The sequence below is a fragment of the Hippocampus bargibanti genome, linkage group LG01 (assembly GCF_051943395.1).
Source record: "Hippocampus bargibanti isolate YZ-2025 linkage group LG01, ASM5194339v1, whole genome shotgun sequence".
Taxonomy (NCBI): domain Eukaryota; kingdom Metazoa; phylum Chordata; class Actinopteri; order Syngnathiformes; family Syngnathidae; genus Hippocampus; species Hippocampus bargibanti.
Window position 1 is genome coordinate 34975622 of NC_142734.1, and position 25178 is coordinate 35000799.

The window sequence follows — 25178 nt, forward strand, 5'->3', positions numbered from 1 at the left end:
GTGAGTCCAAAAGAGAGTGATTGCCACTCGCACCGCTGACAAACAATTGTACTTGAGGCCACTCGCTCTTAGCGTCACAATGGACTATTTCATAGCATGGAGTCCAAGTGTATTTAAGTGGCGGCTTGTGCGCGTTGGAAAGGCCCGTTGCAGCCATTCAAAATGTCAAGAAGCACTTGACATCCCTCGGAGGGGACGGACTGTCGCGGCTCTGTGTTCTGATTTAAAGCTTTGAATTCCAAACATGCTTTTCTGCCATTCTCCGGCGAGCTTTAATCGCTCTGGCCAAGACGGGACCCATTGAATATTTACCTTGCCACAAATGAGTCCAAGAGCGAGAAGAGAAAAATGAGAAAGGTATTCTCCCAGAGGACTTTGCTTTCAGCCTAATTAAACAGTGTGCCACTTGTCGCCGAGTGATTGACTGGTGCAACTTTTCATTCTGCCGATGCTTTCTGCCGCTAATAGGGGCTGTTCGATGTGCTCAGAAGTTCCACAAAAGGTAACAAAAAGAAAATCGGCATCCCGCAGATGAATGAATATTTATGAACGGCACATTTCACTGCATGCACTCGTATTAAGAGAAAGTTGTCATGATGGAAAGCGCTCCCATTTGCAAAATCTCACAAAATGTGTTTAACTCTAGCTAGTGAATCGCTCCAGTTTGTAACAAATATAGCTGGATCTACTGGTCTCTAACTACAACATTTTCTAGTTAACTCATTAACTGCCACATACATTGGGGAGACTAAAAAAATTCTCAAAAAAAGACTATCAACATCGCAGGGATAATACTAGTGGGCCTCAATCGGCAGTACATATGCACCTAAAAGCTAGTAACCACTCATTTGACAACAACGAGGTTAAAATCTTAGCGAAAGAACATAGATGGTTTGAAAGGGGAGTAAACGAAGCTATTTCATGAAACAGCTAAATTCTTCACTAAACCGATATGGTGGTGTCAGGTTCAATTTGGATCGCTCGTACAACAGACTGCTTAGGCAACATAGGATTAGTTATGCTGATGAGGTGATACCAGGGCAAATAGGACAATCAGTCAGGACAATAGTGGCAATCAGTGGAGCCGCAGGGAGTAATCCTCTGCTCCCCCCAACCTGAGAGCAGAGATCAATCATAGCAGATTCTGGCACCGCCACGTCTGGACATTAGGGATATAAATAGGGGCGAAACTACCAGTAAGACTTTAGTTCGCTGAAGAAGCATCTTGGATAAAAGCGAAACGTCCGACACCTTCAAAGAAGTACAGATAACGGCGGAAAAAACCTTTTCATCGATGCCATATACGGATTTATTCAAGAATTGAAAATATGACGTCAAACTCAATATTTTGTGGGTCCTGGAATTAATGTGACAATGACAAAAACCCTGGCACTGGAGTGGACACATTTTTTGTACATGTCTGGCAGTTAATGAGTTAAGAGATGTCATCCAGGACCAATTCATTTTATATGTAGAGGCATCACTGTATTCTATATTGAAATCAGATGAAACACCCAACATGCTTTGCTGTTATGCATATAAATCCCCCCCCCCCGCGTCCATAAAATGAGGAAGGATGAGTAGTCTTGACCATCTCGCTTAAAAAGAAAAAAAAGTGTGGGGGAGCTTCTTTTTGACAACATGATCCTCTTCTTGCTTTCAGGGTGAAATGACACCACTGTCTTTTTAATAAGCGCCAGAGATGTGGGCAGATATACTTTATGGATATGTAAGAAGAAAGAGCAGCTATGAAGACTGCTCTTAATCAAAGCATATCTCCACTCCTTCTCGCTCACTCAAAACACATTTTCCTTCCCTTTTATTTTATTTTCCAGTCAAAGTCCTTCTGAGGTTTACAGACCATTAAGACTTGCTAATGAACACCTTGGGAAACTTTTTTTGTACTTTTTTACAGACACACACATGCACAGCATACACAATATGTACTGTATAGCATAAACAATATATCCATCCAATCCATCAAACCCACCCACACCCACCTATATATATATATATATATATATACTTGGCAATAAAGGAATTAAATATATTGAAACACAAATCACAAGCTAATGGAAGAAAGTATAGAGGGATGAAATTGAGGGAGCATTTGGATGGAGCAAAATGAGATGATTCTCACCGTCAATTAAAGATATCTATCAGATAGCTATCGCTGGAGAAAATCCAAGCGTGTTTTAAACGGCGACGATAATGACAAAACTGAAGATAAGGAAGCTGACAGATAGACGGATAAGATAACGATGCAGAGCGATGACATTTTAGCACCATTGTGGCAACGCAGCATTTGAAAAGTCAGGACGATTACATGCATTTTTTGATCTGAAAGTTGAAACTTACAAGGCCGCTCTTCTTAATATGCGGCAAAGATGACTCATATTTTTCATACACTTTTTATGTACAATGTATCTTATGTTGATGTTGCATGTTGAAATGTGACCAGAGAGTGTTGCGACCAGATAGGAGGTTACTTTTGTCATGAATTATGTTTATTATTGTTTTGAAAATACCACAGATATCGATATAACGAGACTTTACTGTATTTATGTTATATTTGTAAATATATATATATATTATATGTGGAAATGATTTCATTCATTGAAGGTGAGTCGTATACTCCGGTGCGCCTTATATATGGAAAGGGTTTGAAAATACACTATTCATTGGAGGTACGCCTTATACTCAGGTGCGCCTTATACACCACACAATATTGTAGCTTAATTCTACTGGTATGACAGTTCGCATTTTAAATCTTTGAATTTTTAAAACAATACCGTAATCATATTTTCATACTTTGTACGCTGTTACGATGGTGTGTCATTAATTTTTGATGGAGTTGTCTGAAGATGGTCAGGAAGTTGTTTTGAAATATGAACACAGGAGCAGAGTTCTGAAACGGATTGTGACCCACCATAGAGATTATATTAAGGCATCATACATCAGTGCTACTTTCTGGCAAGTTTGAACATGTTTTGATCCAAAGTAGTTTTTGAGGTGAGGAAAATACACTTCAAAGCTCTTCAAAGCGGTGATACCTTACGATACTGAGTTCCGAGATGACTGATGACAACTGAAAAGAATCAAGAGCAAGGAAAGGTGGATAATGTCTTCTTCAAAAAGTGGGGCAGAGGAGCTTTGGAATATAGGAAGCGATTACTGTGATCCTCTCCCATCTCATTGAAAACTCAGGCAGCCAGGAGGAAGGCGGGTTGGAGTATTTGGGTGGGGATCAGCTCTGCTCTCTCAACCACTGTTTGCCACTGAAAAGTTGATGAATGCTTCATTAAGGGAAAGGAAGTTGTCAGACACATGCTGGTGATCGTTGGCTCCCTGCTGACATGTAATCAACAACAGCCTGTGTGTCTATGTGTGTGCGTGTGTGTGTATATGTGTGTGTACATGTGTTTGTATGACTAATCTTGTGAGATTAGTCAATCTTGCGAGGACCGCCACTTGTGAGGACCATTTTATACCATACGTAGTGAGGACATTTTTTGCTGGTTTTTCATTTTACGGGCTTCTAGAGGGTCTATATATGCATCTGTTAAAGTTTCAGAGAGGTCCTCATAAATTCACCCAAAATGATTTTCTGGTGTGTATTTTCATTTCACTTGGATACCCACTTTTTACTCACCGTGTGTGTTTATCTGTGTGTGTGCGTGTTTAATGACAGGAAATAGTTCATACCACAAAAAGTAAAACCATATTTTAACCAAATTCACTACAGGGGTGAGGACTTTGAATGTAGCCATTCAGAAACCTCACTCCTGCTGTTGTTTCAGTTTCAAGTCCACTTTTTATTCTTTTTAAAGAAGTTGAAGTGGGAAATGGGGTGACATTTGGTGTTCAAATGTAACACCAGTTCGTCTGTAAACTAATTAGCAAAGGTGGTCTTCACTCCTTATCTGGAGTTATCCGGACCTCACAAAACCATTGAAACAGGAATGTGTGTGCGTGCATATGTGTGTGTGTGTGTGTGTGTGTGTGTGTGTGTGTGTGTGTGTGTGTGTGTGTGTGTGTGCGTGTGTGTGTATGCGTGTGTGTGTGTGTGTGTGTGTTTGTGTGTCCGGGTGGAGACTGATTGGCATTGCACGTGTCCTTTAAAGGTGTTTGAGGATGAGTTTTCAATACGCATAAATGTGTTTTTGTGCATGCATGCGAATGAGCGGGCTCCTTCCTGTAGTGCAGGCGTAGAGATGGAAGGGAGAAGATGGGGTGACTGGAGCTGGGGAGGAATGCGGGGATCAGGGGTGGGGGAGGGTGGCGCTAATCAAATGCAATGATGCGATGTGGGAGAACTTCGCAGTGTGAGTACGAATCAAGAACCCGCAACCTTCCAGCAGGAGGAGAAGACGAGAGGAAAGTGGCAACAAAGGTGACAGTGACATGAAGGAAAGGGAGTCTTTTGAAAAACACGGTAAAAAAAAAGAATGAACGTGCACAGATACTCACAGGGGGGAAAAGGAAAATTCTCTGTCTCTGTCTCTCTCTCTCTCCCTCTCTCTCTCCATCTTCATAATAAAAGCTTTGTTAGCCGTACATGTGTTAAAACAAGTTTAGACAACCAACGCGTCCGGACAAGTTGTGTCCATAATTTGTAAAATCACTTCAAATGACTTCTACTGAACTCATTTTACAAAGATTCCACAGCATAAAGCTATATTTTACGTTTTAAGACTCTCACTGAATATTCAGGAAGTCTTGTTTTCGAGTTGATGTCGATGCCTGACGTGACGTCACGTCTGGAACGCCCCTGACCGAGAAAGCGACACACAATGCATTTTGGGTACTTTGTTTGGTCTGAAACCTTCGTGTTGATCCGTGTGGATGGCGAAATTAGAAGGAAAACACATAAATAATGCGATAGTGAATCGTTGTGTGTTGCACCAAGACTACTATTTGATACTGGTTGACACAAATTCCCAGCAGACAAATCAGCCCATTTCCAACGGAGCTTGGGCGCCATCTTGTGCATTTTCTGGGATGCTACAGTGGAGTCCTGACGGCTCTAATTGAAATACTCCTTTAATCGATTGCAAACATTTATGCCTTCCCCTTCAGAACTATTTGAATCATATTCATAACTAGCTGAGTAACAAGAAAGAATCTTCTCCGAATCTGAAGCCATTGTTTTGATTCTAGAGCAAGGCAAAGGCCTCCTGGCGTGATGTCACAAACAAGGGGTGCGGGACCTTCTGAAACTCACAATTTCCGGGGTAATTTTGAAGTAGTTTTGGGTATTTTAGATGCTATAAAACGTTTTTTTTTCTGATGTCAGTTAGGAAACAAAAAATGGTGTCGGTTGTCCTATTTGGGAAATGAAAACAACAGAACTGTATTTTCATCTTTTGAGAAAGTTATTAAAATGACACATATTGGGAGGTTTGAATCGTACTGCTTCGGATTTGAATTTGTGTATATTTTCTTTGGCTCTTATTGAGGGGCTACTTCCTTTGGAATAAGTACCACAAAAAATAATTAAATACATGACCGGATATTAAGATTTAATGATTGCTATATGGGGATAAGATTTTTTTTTAATACAGCCCATTTATTAGACCTCATTACATTGTGCTGGTGGTCTTAATGTTTTGCATGGTTGGAAGACATGAATTTTTAATTATAATTCAAAAACATAATAATTAAAGTTGGAAAAAGTACTGAACTTTTTTTTTCTTGCAAACTGTTTGCTTTTGCTTATAATCTTAAATTTTAGATTTCTGCTATCCATTATCCACGAGATCCAACTCAAAGCACATACAAAAAAGTACAAACGCTGTTTGTTTTGGCATTGTCAGAATCTATTTTTAATTATTATGGGACTTGTTAATTTTTGGTTTCCCTATCATATCAATTATATATTTTTTTCATTTTTATTGTCTAACTCAAGTGTGATTGTCATGCATTTTTTTGCAGTTTAGGACAAATGCCATTTGTGATGACATCAAAATGTATTTTTAGGTATTCATAATACATTTTATTAGTTTTATTCCGAATAACATGTATTGGAACGTGAAGAGACAATTACATAAAAAAGTGAGAATGTGAAGGCAAGGTTTAAATTAAAGCAATTAAGGATGTATTTTATGGCAGCATTCCATCTGTTATAATTTTTATTTGAGAGATGTCGCTATGGAAACAGCGAACCATAGCCCGTTTTCTTTCAGTCAATTTAATCAAATCCGAATGAACTATGGCGGACAAAAGAGACACTCAAATGATGTCAGAGCTTGGGATGAAGCAATGAAAATTAGTGTTAAAGCTGAAGTAGAAAATGTGGAGAAAGGATGTGGAGATATGCGAGCGGTAACAAGACTGAAAGGTGCAGAAAAGAGATAAGGGAAAAAGGGTCAGGGTGCTGTTGAAGAGGACAAACTGAAGAAATAAACAAAATTAATGTGGAAAAAAAGTAAATATAGATGATGACATGAATCCAAAAGAGAGAATAGGGGGAGTCGGCCGAGACGACCAGAAAGCCAAAGGGTTAATATTTCTACATCCTTCTCGACACAAAGCCCACAAGAGGATAATTCTCCATGTTTGATGGTGTTCTTCAACCAGTCCCACTGAACTTTTCTTTATTTATTTGAACTCACTTTACTGGGTTGCCCTTGAGAACGCAGGGCGAACCAGAAAATCCTTTATCATTCATCATTTCTCGAATGCTGCGTACTAGCGTATGTTTCTCCAACTTCATTTCACTCGTAACTTCCACTTTTGAGGGTAAAAGCGTTGCCGGCAACAAGGGTGATATTAAATCTTCTGAGGATTAGGTTTGGGAAATAATTTGGTCAACCTCAACGCATGGGCACGGCGCTATGGAGACCATCGATAATAAGGTACATAAATCTTATGATTACGACTGAAGGGTGGCTTTCCATTTAGATATTTAACACTTTCATAGACCAATAACAACATCCCGTAACCTGATAACTTCATCGGCTGTCCACCGATGTAACAGTGTACCTGAAAGGGCTAAGATGACCCATTGGTAGTGCTGCCAGGAATTAGCCACATATAGTGACAGTACAAAGTCCATCCATCATTCCATCCATCCATCCATCCATCCATCCATCCATCCATCCATCCATCCATCCATCCATCCATGTTCTAACCCGCTTCTCCTCACAATGGTGTCCTGAAGCCTATTTCAGCTGTTATCAGGTAGTCAGTGAGGTACACCCTGAACCGGTGCTTGTTAATCACAGTACAACATAAACGAACAATCATACACGTTTCTGGAAATGTGAGAGGGAGCCAGAATCCCCGCGAAAAAGCCACACAGGCTCGGGGGGAACGTGCCAATTCTAAACAGTAAGTCCACAGCCGGAATCAAACCCTGCACCTTTGCACTGTGAGCTCAGTGTACTAACCAATCATCCAAAGACTTTGCAAACCATTAATGCACACTTATGACCATCACTATAATAACCCCATTCCAAGTCATTGAACATAAAATATGCTCCATATGAATGCTTTATAGTGCACTGGAACGGCATAACTCCAAGAAATACACCGGCAGTTGCCGTGTTTACTTTGCTTCCATGCTGGTACGAATGCAGAGAGTTGCCGTGTCTCACTGCGGTTTGCATTGCGTTGAGTGCATGCTTGTATAGGGGACCTCAAACAAGGATGTATATTTAATCTGTGAGTGTGTGCCCGCATAAGGGTGCATATGGGAAGGACTGCTGCATTCATAACACACATACCGCATCGCAGTGTTAGTCTGGCCAAGATCTGGTGATGAATACTAAGCACAAATACATAAATATATAAATTAATTAATAAACCACCTTGGGGAAATGACAGCAGGGAAATTGAGTTGCATACTATGACCCCGTGCTCTCTTTGTGTTCGTGTGAGCGTGCGTAAATGTGTTAAATAATCCCCCACGAGAGATTTGATTAGTCTTTGTTTTTGTATGTCTGGGCAATTGTGCGATGCACGTTACTGCTTATGACAGCATCAGCAAGACACGAGGAGTTGGTATCTTTCAGAGGCAAAGGAGGAGGAAGGCAGCGAAGAAAATTGATTGGAGGGACTGAGTGCTAATCTGCATGTGTAATTTCGGCTATCAAGATTTTTCTGGAGTTTTGCTCACAATCACGTAGCAGTATACTGACTGACCTTTTGGAGACCTTTTGCCATGGTGGGGATTTTAAAAGTTTCTAATATATGCAAACATTACTTTTAAGTCATTCACTGCGGAAATGTGTAAAAATGTGTCCACTCCAGTGCCGGGGTTTTTGTCAATGTCACTCGAATTCCACGACCCACAGAATATTGAGTTTTAGGACTATATAAACATTAAATGCAGCGTAAGAAACCTTGGACTCACTTCAATAAATCATGTTAAAATCTGGCGACCAGTTCTGGGGTTAGTCCGTTTTTCGCCCGAAATCAGCTGCGATAGGCTACAGCAACCATCATCCACTGTTTTTTGAGTGATGGATCTATAACTCAGTGAGTGTAAAACGCATGAATTCTAAGCCCCCTCCACACACAAACACACACACAAAATCCCAATGCCATTTTCAGCCAAATTCATCCCCATGCACCTTCTGCACTGCCTGCTGTGCTTACACAAAGCAAAAATAAGAACGAACGAAAGTCCCTGTTCCACAACAGTGACTACACAAGATGACTTCTCCAGCAATTCCAGTTCTCTCTCTGGAACACCGAGTTACAGCCGACGCGGTCTGGGAAGGGGTTGTGTTGTATATTCCTGCCAGCCAGAGAAGCCCTTTTTTTCCTCCATACTGTAGTGAGGCTACTGAATGTTAACCCCATGTTAAACAATTAATAAGGTTGACTGCAAGCAGGTGTTCATTTACAACGGGATGTTAAAAAAACACACAAGCAACATTAAAGGACAACCGACGCCTCCGGAAAAGTTCTGTCCATAATTTGTAAATTCCAAATTCCAAGCAGAAAAATCAACCCATTTCCAACGGAGCTCTGGCGCCATCTTCTGCATTTTCTGGGACGCTACACATCAGTCTTGATGCCTCAAAATGATCCAGAAGACATTCTTTAATTCCTATCACGGAGCTTGGTCGCCATTTTCTGCCTCTTTTTTGGTGATACATTTCCCCCCAATGTTGCCTCAAAATGTCACGCAATAAATTATTCAATCGATTGCAAACATGTATGCTTTCCTCTTCAGAACTCCTTGAATCATATTCATAACTGGATGCGTAACAAGAAACCATCTTCTCCAAATCTGAAGCCATTGTTTTGATTCTCTAGCAAGGCAAGACGTCTTGGCGTGACGTCACGAACTGGGGGCGGGACTTTCTGTAAATGCCCAATTCGCAGCTCAATTTTTTTGCATATTTAGCACACTTTAAGTCATTTTTATTGGTGTTTTGCATTTGACTAAAAATATCAGCCTGCGTGTTTTGGGTATTTTAGATGCAGTAAAACGTTTTTCTGATGTCAGTTAGGAGACAAAAAAATGGTGTCGGTTGTCCTTTAAATAGAAAAACATTAGGAGCATTGATATTTTTTTTGCCAGCACTCCACTGAATGCTGTTGGCTGATCATTGTTATCAGGTACTTACTAGAAACAGAGCCCCTTCTTTTAATTTCTATCATATCTGAGGCCATTTATCTTTTTACTCACATGACCAAGATATGGAAACGAGACGATTTTAGATAAAGAACAAAATGAAAATAATGAAGAAGATTACCCTGAACGGGTCAGAGCCATTAAGAAGCGGGCGATGCAAATACAGTATGACATGGACAAGTGGGGGCAAGCAGAAGCCCTCATCCCCCCCCCCCAAAAAAAAAAAATATATATATATATATATATATATATATATATATATATATATATATATATATATATATATATATATATATATATATATATATATATATATGTAGCCCTTGGGAGAGGACGAACATGATAAATGTTCTAATAGCCTCTTTGGTGAGATGAGTGCGATGCTCGGTGAATGTGATGATTTGCCCACTTGTCAGCTTAAGGACAGTGTGCAGTCAGAGCGGCTATGTTGCCATGACAGTGATGACAGTGAGCGAGAAAACCAAACACAAGTTGTGAAACACATCTGCCTTTCTAAAGGGTGACACGTGACTGTTTTTTTTTTTACTGTATACGCAGAACGGTTGTCAAAAGTTGACCCACTACAGTAACGTCTCATTATATCGATATCGGTTATATCGATAGTACTGCTTATTGCGATACTATTTTCATTTCTCTGCAAATTTCTAGTCTTTGAGGATATAATTAGTTCCGGTTAGTACAATAATCCGGTTACTACAATGCCTTTTTCCATAATGAGGTCACTTGCCTCCCAATTTAATTAAAAGAAAAGCTAACATAGGAGAAGTATCTATTCACATTCACAATGAAATGTTTTCAAAACCCCACCTGAGTACTTTCAGTTGGGGGCCGTTGAGGCAATGAAATCTGTCCGTTTTCCCTGCGCTCTAATTGCGACCTTTTAAAAAGAAGCATTTTAATCCCTTAGTGAAATTCAGCAAGACAACCATCATCATTATCATCATGAGAATTGCTGTGCTTATTTATAATATTTTCGCGGTGGCCACATGCTGTTGTTGTTCTGCTCCTGCTACACGGGGGACACATGCACAATTGCCTTTTAAGTAGATTTTATTGTTTATTTTTCTCTTTTATTTATGTTCTCTTTTATTTATTTTGAATTGGTGGCTCATCAATCATTGGTCAGCTATTTCATCTCCATCTACAGTGAATGTTTCAGTTTATGGCTGTCTCAATGTTATTTCTAACTTTCCTCTTTCACTTTGTCCTGGCCATTCTTCCCCCCTTTTATCTCCTTCGTTTCCTTTTCGCCTGCGGTGACCACTCACCGACCTTGTTATTAGTAGCAGAATCCAACCTGAAAAATAATCCTACCCTAGGAATAAGCACTGGAACCACACTGGTTGGACCACGTGAGGCCCACAGAACATTATAACGGTTGACTTGGTTGGTTGAGGGTACATGTGGTGTCTCAGCTTTGGTTTTGTCTGCATAGTGGTGAAATCTATTGAAACGTTTGCTTTGTTGGGAAAAGGCCGAACCGCAAAGACGTGCTGGTAGGACAGAGCGCAACGGGGATTCATTAAGATGACAATAACAAGCAATTAAGCGCCACTCAGAGACCTGCGGTGTGGAGGAAATGACAATATGTTCGTAACCATCAAAAATGGCAGTTCTCAATCTATGGTTTTCATAATATTGTAACTTGACTCCCCAAAATTATATGTGATTTAATATGACTGCCGAAATTTTATGTTGAGAATACACATTTTTGCTAACAGGTTTCCCATTGAACAAGCCATTCAGAAATGATGTGGACAGATAGCTTTCTGTTTTTTGTTAAATGCAAAATTTTAGTTTGATTGTTGCTACTTACAGCACGGCCCCTTACGCAGCACCTTGATGCGTCGCTGAGTCTGGCACTGAGCTTTCTCCAGCTCGCATTCGTTGCTGTAGGTGGACGAATCGGAACCACACACTGGTGCCACCAAGGACGGACATTCACTTCTCTTGCAGACGCACTCTGCGTTGGCAGGGTCGTTCGGGTCTCGCTCACACACGGCGCCAAAGCCGCACAACTTCCCTCGGCAACCTGAATAGGAGACAGTTGAGTGGGTCTTAGAAATTATTTGGGACAAATTCATAAAACGAGTGATAGGGCCTTTGCAAAACATAACTATATCCAAAAATCACCTATTGCAAGAAAATACTACACAAAAGATATCTATTCATCCATTTTCCGGGCCGCTTTATCCTCGTTAGGGTCGCGGGGGTTGCTGGAGCCGATCCCAGCCGTCTTCGGGCACAAGACGGGGGACACTGAATTGGTTGCCAGACAATCGCAGAGCACACAGAGCTAAACAACCATTCAAACTCACACTCACACCTAGGGACAATTTAGAGTGTTCAATCAGCCTGCCACACATGTTTTGGGAATGTGGGAGGAAACTGAAGGACCCAGAGAAAACCCGGGTCCCGGAGAAAACCCACGTGGGCCCGGGGAGAACATGCAAACTCCACACAGGGAGGCTGGAGTGGAACCGGCGTGCTAACCACTCGACTACCGGGCGTACTGTGTATATAAATATATACAGTCTATACATATCCAGAATATATACATATATACATTCTTGATGAGTCAAAAACAATTATTCTAACATATTAATGTTGGTGTTGTTAAAAACATTGGAGCCGGTTCAGGATATTCAAGTGAGGTTGGTTGTTAGGTTCTTCAGAAAAAAATGTGCTCTAAAACCATAACACTCTCATTGTTTTATGATTCTGTTACATGTGGTCTGCAGTATGCCAGCAAATAATCTAAAACTTGTTCATAGAAGAAAAACAAAATGTCAAAAGTCTGAAAATTTAAGAATATGGATAATTTTAAGGCCAAATGATTCATTGTCATCAAAAAGAATCGATGAATGATTTGATAACCAACCGGTGGGTGATTCATTGTTGCACCTCAACAATAAATAAATCAGCAGTGACGAGGATCTCCTTGGCAGAGGTAACAAAGCAATTCAAACATGAAGCAATGACAACTGTGTAAATAACAAGTTCGTCCTTAACTTCATGACCAGATATAAAAATGACACACTGCTGCAAACAAAAAGCAAACCGGCAGACTATAACATGTGCATGCGCTTGTACTTCGATGTCATGTGAACATAAAACACCAAGTTAAAAACTAATTGCCCCGTGTAGTGGCAGCTCCAGCTGGTGGCACGACGCACTCACTTTGAGGACTGCATGCCAGCCAGCTGGCGATGTGTCTTTGCAAAAAAATAAACATATTCTCAAAGGTGCCCGGCCTGATCATCACTCACTGGGACCAATTCACACTCTCAAAAGTCTACAAAGACAAAAAAATGAAACATGCACACAGATAGCTACTTCTTATCAGTGGCTCACAGGCCGATACTCCAAGCACTCTGGCATGTGCATTTGGACCGACCACTAGGTTTTGCTGAAGTAGATTGACGGTTTGATACACATCGCACACCCTCACAAACACGGGCCATCTGTGTGGAAACAGTCCACCTTCTTCCCCCAAGGCAACTTATTCTATTTTTGTGTGTGCGTTAACTCAAAATGTGACAAATAGTGGCGAATACATCGACTCATTTAGCGCCGATGAACTGTCAACCAAGTTAGCATTGAGCATTAGCTAGCGGTCACTGGCCATTGACTAGCGAATACATTTCTACTTGTTAGAGCAAACATCTTTTCCAGGTGTTGTGGCTCATCCATTAAGCATGATGGCTCGATGGTCCCTTAGGTATCGACAGAATACATTGTGAAAGAGAAGGAATAGCACTGTTGTGATTGAAACACGACATACTTGTGGAAAGATGTTGGAAATTTAACGCCATGCCTATCGCTTGGGCTGATTCACTATATCCCAAACTTAAAAAAAATAACTTTTATGGTGTCAGAGGGACATTTGAAGAATGACGACTACAGAGTGTGTGTACATATCCTTCTAAACACATTGGTGCACCTGAGCTATTTATCTCTTGAAACTATTTGGTTCTTCATTCAAGTTTATTGATGTGGCCACTCTCAACAACTTATGCTTTCTCTCGTAAAAATATATGACACTGAGATATACCTTCACATTACAGTTTGTATCCTATACCTGATTTTCTGAAATAAATACAGGTAACATCGGAGTTACGACCGGGTTCCGTTCCGCCAAAACGGTCGTAAGTCAAACGGCCGTAAGTCGAGATCCATTCAAAATGGTCCATGTGACGTTTACATTACAGGATAGTATACGATGTCAATCTGTTGTTTTTATGCAAGATTTTCTATTGAATACTATTATATAACAAACTGTTTAAATTATAAATCTATATTTATATTATATAAAACTGTTAAATTATAAATCGTAACTTTTTGTCTGATTTTTATCATTTTATATTTCGTATTATCAATTTTTATTACCGTGTCGTTCTGCTGACCCAAATACGCACGGCTTCCCATTCATACGCGCTTTTGAAAAATGCCTGTCCATGCTAACGGAAAAGACAGAAGAGGTCGCCCAACACACACGCTCGGACTTAGGCGGATGCCGAAGAAAAAAAGTCTCAAAGAGGCGGTGGCGCCGTGGGCCCGACGCGACGATCTCGTCGCGCCGATCCCGCGTGCCTTAGTGCCGACCCGCCTCGGCTTTCGCCCTGGCCAGTGTCGGAGGACCCTCTTCCTGAGCGCCTACGCCCACCCGCCTCGGCAAACAAAATAGTTCTCAATCAGAATCAGAATCAGAAAACCTTTTTTCGTCCCAGAATGGGAAAATTTGGAGTCCACAGCAGCAATTTGTAAGGGGGATGGGGTTTTTCATGGGCTTTCAATGGGAGACACAGCTCAGTGGCATTGAAGTGACGTCGCATCAATGTTGAATGAGTGTAAATTCATTATCCCCCAGTACTCCTGAGGGACATCTTCCACTTACTGCCCAATAAACGGAGCTGCTCTATTTTTTCCCCAGCTGATGCTAAGTAATACAGAGGGGCTCTTTTAACAGTTCTTGTCTTGGCCCTTCTATTTATAAGCAGCACACCTATTAGTGACTGTGCCTGAAAACTTGAGGCAGTGAGGGGAAAGGTTGCCCTGACAACGGCCAGTGATGCAATTAGAGCCACTTGCATCATACAGTTGGGAAAGCAATACTTTCCGTTATGCATACACAGGTGGTTTAGATCATACAACTAACCGTCGAGGTTGACTCCCTCAGCATCTTCATGGCTCTGGACCAATTGACAAATATTGCAATATAAACTTCATTAGTGATTGATTTAAACATTTTGAAAAAGTCTCATTCAAAGGGTTGGGGGCGGATCATAAATGTTAAAAGTTATTGTAATTTCTTTTAATCTGATTTGAAAAGCATTTTGTTGGCACTTTATTCAATTTACATGCAGCACAACAGCGAACGGCTACATCCCCATGTTTGCTTAACTTAAACTTAACACAACATTGCCTGTAAAGGCAGCTGATACATTTGTTTATGACTTCTATCCCATAGTTGACCAGCAGATGGCTGTGCTTTATTGTCTTGACATTACGTTGGGTTGTTGTCACTTCCGGTACAGGTTTCACTTTCCGCGCTTTGTTATTTAAGTTTCATTTTTACTGAGAAGACAGCGAGGATGGACATGCTTTATCGCTGTATTGTTTAGCAAGGAAAAGATAAAAAGGACAAAGACAAAAACTTCTATTTCGGACAGAAAGCGGGCAATAAAACTATGTTTTACTAATGTATTACTTTAATTTGGATGTACCCTCAATAAATAGCTTGGCAGAGGGACGCAGAATTCATACGTATGTCATGGGTGACTGCGTTTCCTGCTGGCAGTAGGGACAATCTTTCTGGTTCCGAGTCTCGGTCCACAGTGTCTCACTGCCATATCTCTGACATTTACCTAAATTTTGAAAAATGTGACCAGGACATCTATATGGTAGACCAATTATAACAATGGACATCAAGTAGTTGCACTCCCGCTAGTTAATATGATCCGCTGAACATGGAACAGAACTAGTTGACCAAAACGGTTTCAACTCTGTTGTATTCCTGCTCCACCGTGTCTTTTTTCCAGACGTTATCAATAATGCAGCCATGGATGACAGAACCCGATTCTGTCACCTCCTATCTCCTGCTCCAAGTCAGCAGCAGTTTGCCACTGAACTGATTTCTGCGGGTCTGCAATATGCATGAAAGAAGCCAGGACTGCTGCCGGCACACTGTTGGATGTAATTATTCAGCCGAGCTGCAATGATGAGGAGAAAGAGTGCCGCTTTGTTCACATCACTGAATGTGACATCACTTCACAAAGACCTCTGATGGACATTCGATAGAAAATATTTTCTTGTCTCTCGCGTTGGGTATTCGACTTGATTTATTTTTTTACTATTTCCAATTACAAGCAGGCACAGTGAGCGAGCGTGAGGAAAACTTTTTAATGAGGAAACACATACTTGGAGATATGCAGGAAATACGCAGATACAAAGAAACAAAGATAATGATGCAAACATCAGACCAAAATTCCAGAAGATAAACCAATTTCAAACTTGGTAACTTTTAGGCAGTTGCAGCATGACATGAACTACTTTTTAAATATTTAAACAACTTGGAATCGAGCTTTGGAAGACTTCCCCCAGTGACTGCTGTCCAATTGACGCTTGGCAAGAGGGAAGGCATGCCATCGAACTCCCCTTGAAAAAGGACTTGGACAGGAATCTATGCCCTGCATGCCAGCGTTGGTGGATGGATGGATGGATGGATGGATGGATGGATGGATGGATGGATGGATGGATGGATGGATGGATGGATGGATGGATGGATGGATGGATGGATGATAAATGATAGATGGATTGTTTTTTTTTTAATCCCGGGAATTTTGGAGGAAGCCCAAATCAATAGCAGATGGCAGCAGGATGCATCTCACTGGAAACCCGAAGAGGGCTCGGATGGCATGCCAGGAAGCATCCATGTTCCTAGATGAGAGAGGCGAGCTTCGTGCATATGATCCTCATCGCCATGCCTCAGCACAACAAAGTGCACACAGATTCATTAACACTGAGGAGAGCTGGGAGAGCAAATGGTTTTAACTTGTGCATTAGTGCAACCATATGGGAGAAGAGGTATGTATTAGGACAGAGTAACCTTCTGGTGGCCCCAGAAAAGAAGTGGAGAGTTTGAGATCTGGCAGTTAATGGATAGTGACTAACAAAAACATTCCACCAAGTGGTGCAATTCAAACGGGTAAACTTGAGAGAGATGTTCAAACCCAGTTTTGGGGCAAATTAGTATGCCATTTGCAATGTGCCACATGTAATTATACAGTTTTACCAAACTGATCTAAAAAATACAATTACCTTATTTTCTGCAGTCCAGTATAAGCCACACATAAAAACATTGAATTTTCTCCGACAGTGCGTCTTATAATCCGATATGCATTATATATGAACGTAGTATTTTAAATGTTCTGTAAAGCGCTTTGTTACAGTTGTAGCAGTTATGAAAGCTCTGTTCAAAGTAAAGCTGTATTGTATTGTATTCCCTTTAGTGTAGCTGCCAATACACATGGTATGGAACTTTTAGAAAGACCTATGCAAAAACACAATCTACCAATATATTGCGATGTCACGAAAGGCTTGGTCCTGGAGGGGAAATATATTCCCCTAAAATGCCTCCAACCAGAGAGAGTTTGGGCCCCATCTGGTAGAAGGCAGCAATGCAAACCCAACACCTGTGGCTGATCACGGCTTGATTGACATTCAAGGCTTTTTAAGGCAGAGAGCCTCTGAGTGTGGTGGCCGGGGAGACAAGCTCTATTGTGGTCCTCTGTGGAGAAACACAGAGAAACTGATTGCTGCATGGAACTCGTCGCCAGTTGTGACCATAACACGGAACACCGGATTTGGAACCTTGCTAATTGTGGCTAGGCTACCGAGGAAGGACATCAAGAGGGCTGAGGCCTAGAAACACATGGAAAAGAACTCTGTCTTCAGTTTCACCTCAGAAGAGACTTTATTATGATTTAAGAATTGGAAGGGATGCTATTCTTGCCTTTTTTTGCTCGTGACTTCACCCTGAAACCCTTCATTAAAATATTTGTTTGCATTCAAACCTGTCGCCCATTGCACTCCTTGTCCTGCCCCGCTGAGAGCTAGCCTCTCATGACATCACAATATATATATAAAAGAAACCCACAATACATGGTCGTAAATACGACTCAATAGGTATAAAGAAAATTCTCGGTTTGTATCGAGTCTCCATCAAGGTGTACGTGACGAAAACCTGTCTGGAAGTCGTGTGGTTGCCTAGTTGTAGAGGCACATCCAATGAGCCCCATAATTCACCTCCCTTCTCTAAACCTCCCCATTCAATTGCTTTAGGCCTCAGATCAATAGCTTCAACCAATGTGGCTACAAATCACTTCATTTTGTTCGCCTTCTCCCTCTCGTTCACCAGCTTCCGCGCAGGGAAAATAAAAACAGGACCACGGGGACGTAGATGTGAAAAATTGACCTCTTCTTTTAAAACAGTTTAAATCGAGGACTCAAAATGGGCCAATAGAGAAAAGTCGAAATGATTTTCATAGAAGCGAAGCCACACTGTGGATCAGGTCACTCTTAGCAGACTATTTCTCAGTGAACAGCCCTGAGAGTTGAATGTCGCAGATAATTATGTTCGCCCAAAAATCAAAATTTGACACCCCTTGCATATCCAAAAGACCAAACTTATTCTACGAGGCACCTTAAAGGACAACAACACCATTTTTTGTTTCCTAACTGACATCAGAAAAACTTTTATAGCATCTAAAATACCCAAAACGCAGTCTGATATTTTTAGTCAAATGAAAAACATCAATAAAAATGACTTAGTCTCCCAAAACTACTTCAAAATGATCTGAGAAAGTTTCATTTTCAGAAGGTCCCGCCGCCTTGTTCGTGACGCCACGCCAAGACATCTTGCCTTGCTCGAGAATCAAAACAATGGCTTCAGATTCGGAGAAGATGCTTTCTTGTTACTCATCCAGTTATAATATGATTCAAATAGTTCTGAAGAGGAAAGCATAAAGGTTTGCAATCGATTAAAGAAGTCTTTCCAGGTCATTTTAAGGCAGGGGTGTCAAAGTCATTTTTTGCCGCGGGCCACATTGTAGTTATGGTTTCCTCTCGAGGGCCGTTATGAATTTGGGGAACCCATTAGAATGTTTAAATCCCTATTACATATAGAGTACACAGCAAATTAAAGAATAACACGTTTTCCAATCTGAATTCAAGAATAATGACTTTTATTGTGGTTGACATCCAAAAATATGAAATTTTGGCTCAGATTTTAGCAATCATCATGGAACTTAACAAGTTTGATTTGCTTTCGCGGGCCGTAAAAAATGATGTGGCGGGCCGGATTTGGCCCGTGGGCCTTGACTTTGACACCTGTGTTTTAAGGCATCAAGACTGATATGTAGCACCCAAAACATGCTGAAGATGGCGCCAAAGCTCCGTTGGAAATGGGCTGATTTGTCTGCTGGGAATTTGTGTCAGCGAATATCAAATAGTTGTCTTGGTGCAACACACAACGATTCACTATCGGGTTATTAATGTGTTTTCCTTCTAATTTCGCCAGCAACACGGATCAACACGAAGTTTTCAGACCAAACAAAGTACCCAAAATGCATTGTTTGTCGCTTTCTCAGTCAAGAGCGTTCCTTTTGTGACGTGACGTCAGAAATCGTCAGCAACTCAAAAATAAGACTTCTTGAATATTCAGCGCGAGTCTTAAAACGTAAAATATCAATATATGCGGTGGAATCTTTGTAAAATACGCTCAGTAGAAGTCATTTGAAGTTATTTTACAAATTATGGACACAACTTGTCCGGAGGTGTCGGTTGTCCTTTAAGGGCCTTCAGCGTGCATAATTTACAAAAACACACAGTTTGGAGAGGACGGGTCACCGCAAGGGACAGAGAATGGGTGTGCATTTTAATTTATTGACAGTATGCAGCACACACACTGCTGGCTCCAAGCGCAGCATTGGAGCGACGCGAGATGATACCAGCAGCCACTGTTGAATTAATTAATGATGACTTAGGAGTATTAAAAAAAAACAATGGCCAGGTTTTGTGATTTTCATTAGTAATCTGGGAGACGGGGAAAAAACGGCTTCGTGTGCAGTTTGGAATATGAATGGGAAAGTGTTTAGCACCATGTTTAGCATCACTGGTCTTCATTTTCTCGATGATGAGCGTTTAGCTCATTCTGACCCGCAAATTTATGCCTAGGTTTTGTTCTCGGGTGCGTGTGGGCGCCTGAGAACTGACATTCTGCGGTGTGAGCAGTCAGATTGAACAAATAGATAAAGAGTCCAAATCTGATCCAAGGTACTAGATGTTGCTATGGCCAATAACCAGCAAAGTACTTGCAACTGTGATTACATTAAATACAGCTGGACCACCCAATGGAATCAACAGATTGCATTTTTACAAAGTTAATACGACTCATTCACTGCCATTCCCGAATTTATTTGGGTTTTGTTTTTTCTTGCGGGCGGGGTGTGTGCTGATAAAGCACTGGTCAGACCTCTTTCAATGTTTTTCCCTCCCACAGTTTTGTACAGCCGCCCCCACTTTAAGCTCACATAACTCCAGACCCATAGACTTTAGGAATTAACTCTTTTTTTCTAATGATAGAAGAGAGTCTGCATCAAATGTTTATTTAGTTCTAAAATTCAATATTCTGTGGGTCCTTTGTAATTTGAGTGAAAATGACAAAAACCGTGGCACTGCAGTGTACACATTTATGCACATCGTCTGGCAGGGAATGACTTAATAGGCGTCATCAAAAAGTCACTTTGTCAATAAAATTATTATAATATTGATTGTATGTTCATCTCTTTCTTTATCCAGAAACTTCCATCTATCCCATTTAAATCCACTCCCCCAAAAATAAACATCCAAAGCATGAAAGTAGTGTGAAAGCTTGTCTGATAAATTCATATCATAAACAGCGCAGGCACAATATATTTTTAAACTTATTTCGCTTTGCTCACCCCCCCCCAAAAAAAAAAAAATGCTATTTTCGCTAAGTGCGTCTGCCCACGAGGAAATAATAGGAAAAAATATGCGACAAAAGGCTTTCCATTCTCACAGAAACCCGTTTTCAACAGTGCCAATAGATTGTCTTTCAGAAGTGCCATTTGGTTACCCGGGGCAACGAGACTTTTTTAATTTATTTATTTTTATTTTCTATTTTAGCGAGCACATGCATAGCGTTGTCATTAGGCACTGCCATTTGTCTTTGAATGTATCTCCGCCCGTGGTTGTGCTTGTTAATTATCCACTTTCAATATGTTCTCCATAGTAAGGATGCTTGAACAACATTTGGATGAATTGAACAGATTTTTTTTTGGTGAGACGCTTTTCATTTTGATGTTTGAGATAACCTGACATTTTTGTTTGATGGAAAATATTTTCATTGGATACAAACTGACATACAGTATATTGATGACAAGGTTTCTTCAGCCGTCATCTGTACTTCTTTGAAGGTGTCGGACGTTTCGCTTCTTATCCAAGAAACTTTGTCAGCAAACTAAAGTCTTACTGGTCGTTTCGGCCCTATATATATCCCTACTATCCAGACGTGGCGGTCCCTGACCAACCACTCATTTGATGACAATGAGGTTAAAATCTTAGCGAAAAAAGATAGATGGTTTGAAAGGGGAGTAAAAGAAGCTATTTTCATAAAACAGCAAAATCCTTCCCTTAACCGTAATGGTGTGGTGAGGTTCAATTTGGTATGTTGATAAATATTTTGTAGATATTTGTTGATCGTGAAATCCTGTTAAAAGACTGTACATGACATATATAAAAGTTGCTTTAAAAGGTAACTTACCAGTCCAATAAAATGTAGAAATAAACACACCCATGGGAAATAGAGACCGGCTCATTTAGCGGGTGCATTTCCTTCCCATTCAGCAGGTTTTTTGCTTCAGAGGTTATCTATCATACATTAGGTTGAGCAATTTATATGGAAAACACTTTTAATGTGCAGCAGAGCAGCGCATGGCATGCAAACGAGACATTCGTTTCAAATACACGTCAGCAATGTTTCATCTATTAAAAGCTTTTTGGCTGAGCGATACTTCACCTCGCGATGTTCGACATATGGCGGCGCAGATAAATATTGCTCATTGTCTCGACAGCAACACTTCGATGGTTGTCTCTTGCATAAAGGGAATCTTGTAGAAAGGGAAAGTAGTCAGTTCGAGATTATTACGGATGAGGCGATTCCCAAGGAAGGTGCGTTTACAATGTTTTGCAGCAATGACAACCTTGAAGCTGATTAAAATACTGCATTCTCTCAGCACCATTTGCTCACCTATAATTAGATAGCTTCAACATATGCACAGGCCTCATGAGACATTTTGGACTCTGCCTGAACTTTACCATGCAGTTCATTCAAAAAAAAAAAAAAAAAAAACGCCACGCCTACCTCTGTGTGAACCTTTTGTTTCCTTCATACACGCACAGCTTCCCTAACATGATTTGAACTGCCAGTGCCTCTTAAAAGGACAACTGACACCATTTTTTTTGTTTCCTGACTGACATCAGAAAAACGTTTTATAGCATCTAAAATACTCAAAACATGCAGGTTGATATTTTCAGTCAAATGAAAAACACCAATAAAAATGACTTAAAGTGTTCAAAAACGACTTCAAAATGAAACCGGAAGTGGCCAGTTTCAGAATGTCCCGCTACCTTGTTCGTGACGTCACGCCATTTTCGGGAATTGAAAATATGACGGAGAGCACCATTCAAAATTTGTTCAGGTTTTTTTTTCTTGCTTGGGTGCCGATAAAGCGCTGGCCATGGCCGCTGGCAATGTTTTTGCCCTTTCACAAGGGAGAAGCATTTCCCTTTTTCAATGTTGGCGCTTTGTTCAAGCTTAAACTCTTGTTAAAGTGCTACAGTAACCAATATACAGTAAAGTCTCGTTATATCGATATCGGATATATCGATAGTCCCGGTTATATCGATACTATTTCTATGCACGCACGGAGAAAATTACATGCAAACAGGGTCGGATATAGCGATAGTCCCGGTTATATCGATATTTTCTCGGACTCCCTTGAATATCGATATAACGAGACTTTACTGTATATCTATTACATTGTATTATGGACAGCCACCCCCATTTCAAGGTCATATAACTCCATATCCATATAATTTTATAACTTTTTTGTCTGATGAAAGAAGACAGTCGAAGGTTTCTTACGCTGCTTTGAATGTTTATGTAGTCTTAAAACTCAATATTCTTTAGGTTCTGGAATTCGAGGGACAATGACAAAGACCATAGCACTGGAGTGGACACAGTTTTGCACGTGTGGCAGTGAATGAGTTCATATAAAAGCTAAGAAGGTCATACAAATTTCTTTCCCAAAACAGTTTTGATCAAAGAAAAGACATATTTTGTACAGCTCATCAGTAAGCCTATTTCTTTTGACATTGACACTACCTCCAAAAAGCTATTTAAGGGTAAAAATAAGAGGACTGCAGTAAAAACCGATGCTTATGTGTTGAGTGTTTGTCATCACACCGCTAAGCAGAGTGGCCTTGAAGAGCAAGACTGCATCCGATTTGCTTTCTATTTAATGGAGTGTCAAGTTACGTTAAGTAGAATCAGTTACGTACTAAATATAGGCCAATTCATAGGGTGAGATGTGTTGGCTATGAATGCATAAATATCTGTGGAATAAAGAAAGGAGCAGTAGGAACAGCCTGTGTTGAAGAATAACAACATTGAATGAGAACACTGTTACGTTTGCACAAAAACACAAAACCGTTCACAGTACATTCATTCAGCCAACAAACCAACTCACCGTTCACGCATCGACCCATGGCCATCAATCCATCACATCAGTATTGTTCGATGTATCCATGAAGTCGTTTTTTGGTGATTTAATGTTTGACATGCATTCATCCAGCTGTCAAAATATCATCTATCAAAAATCAGATTGTGGGATTTGTGTGGTGATGTAGGACAGTGCGATCCAATGACAACAGTCATCAAAAACTCATAGCATGGTGCCCAGAAAATACATTTGTTAAGCCATCATTCATTAGTTCTTTCAATTCATCCTACCATTAACCATGCATTAGTCGCCCTTGAATTCACCCTTCACCTACCGCCCACTGACAACCATTGCACATTCAGCCCACCTAACCTTCTTTCAGCGTATTCATCACTGGAAAGACATTTTATTCTGGCTAGTTTACTCTCACCGCTGTGTACACACGTTGTACACAAATACACCCGAAGACACTGTCCATGATGTGTGTGCATGGGTATAATAGCAACAGGACCAATGGAAAGGCCATCATGAATAGTGCATGAGGGATGGGTAGGGTCAGACTCTTTGACGTCTGTAACCTCTCAGCAGATGATCTCCAGCTGGTTTTGTGTGTGGGTCTTTGACTGGTCAGATATTGGCGCGTGTGTGTGTGTTTGTGTCATCTTTTTTCTAACATGGACTGTTCCATATTCATGTTTCACCAATAAGTGGAGAATTGAGTGCCACATGAGGCCATTTACTTCCTGGAAATTAAAAGGGGTGACATCAGAGGTGGGGGAGGTGGTTCTGACCTTTGAACTTTACTCTCTGTGTGAGAATAGGTGTGGAGGTGTTGTTCAATTTGTTTGAGTGTAAATTGAGGCTTTGCTTCATAACAAAAAATGAGAACCAAGACTGTTTTAATAAAACCCTCTTGGATCACCTTTCAATCTTCAGTCAGTCTGCTAATGAATAGATGGAATGGACACATATCACCTTCTTTTGTCAGTCCGATCTATTCCTCTACGAATATTATTGTACGCCACAGTGAAAAGTATTTAATAACAGTCCAGGCAAGGCAGGTAAACAGCTTTGACCGATCTGTTCCTTCTCAGAAATGAGACCAATTTGTAGCAGGTCAGGTTTGATGCCTTAGCCAGAGATGGAAAATATATGCAGGAAATTACACCAATGGATGAAATACAAACAAATCATTACAAAATTGGGCAACCTCAAATGCATGTCGGGCTGTTACCATTGTGTGAATTCTGAGAGATAAGCAAAAGCTTTTTTTTTTAATGGATGATGACAAACAGATAGGCAGGGGGGTCAATCTTTGGAGGATGGACCATTCTATTGGTTCCTTAGCAACTTCCTTCCATTTTACTATCCTGTTTATCCTTATCATATCGGTCTGTTTGTTTTGTTTGAAGCCCCAGCTGCCATGAAGGGCGTTTTCCCTCCAAGAGGCGCACCCGTTCCGCTTTTACCAATCAATCAGAATCAGATTCATCTTTATTGGTGTTTTGCATTTGACAAAAAATATCAGCCTGTGTGTTTTGGGTATTTTAGATGCTATAAAACGTTTTTCTGATGTCAGTGAGGAAACAAAAAAATGTTGTCGGTTGTCCTTTAAATGTACCAATCATGCATGTTGTTGGAATGCAGTACGACGACATTCACAGAAAACTCACAAAAGTCCAAGGAGCATGTGAACTTCACACAGGAAAGCCAGAGGCCAGATTGAAAACACCAACCTTGGAAATCTAAGGCATCAAATGTCC

The 25178-nt window shown here is 40.6% G+C and overlaps 1 protein-coding gene across 4 annotated transcripts in view; it reads right to left on the reverse strand.

Moving 5' to 3' along the window:
• The window catches only part of agrn (agrin), a 247953-nt gene that overhangs the window by 102325 nt on the left and 120450 nt on the right, over positions 1–25178 (reverse strand). For all 4 annotated transcript variants that reach the window (XM_089013232.1, XM_089013247.1, XM_089013225.1 and 1 more), the window contains one exon: positions 11427–11642. In XM_089013232.1, coding sequence (XP_088869358.1) covers positions 11427–11642 — 216 coding nt within the window. The remainder of the gene's footprint in view (positions 1–11426; positions 11643–25178) is intronic.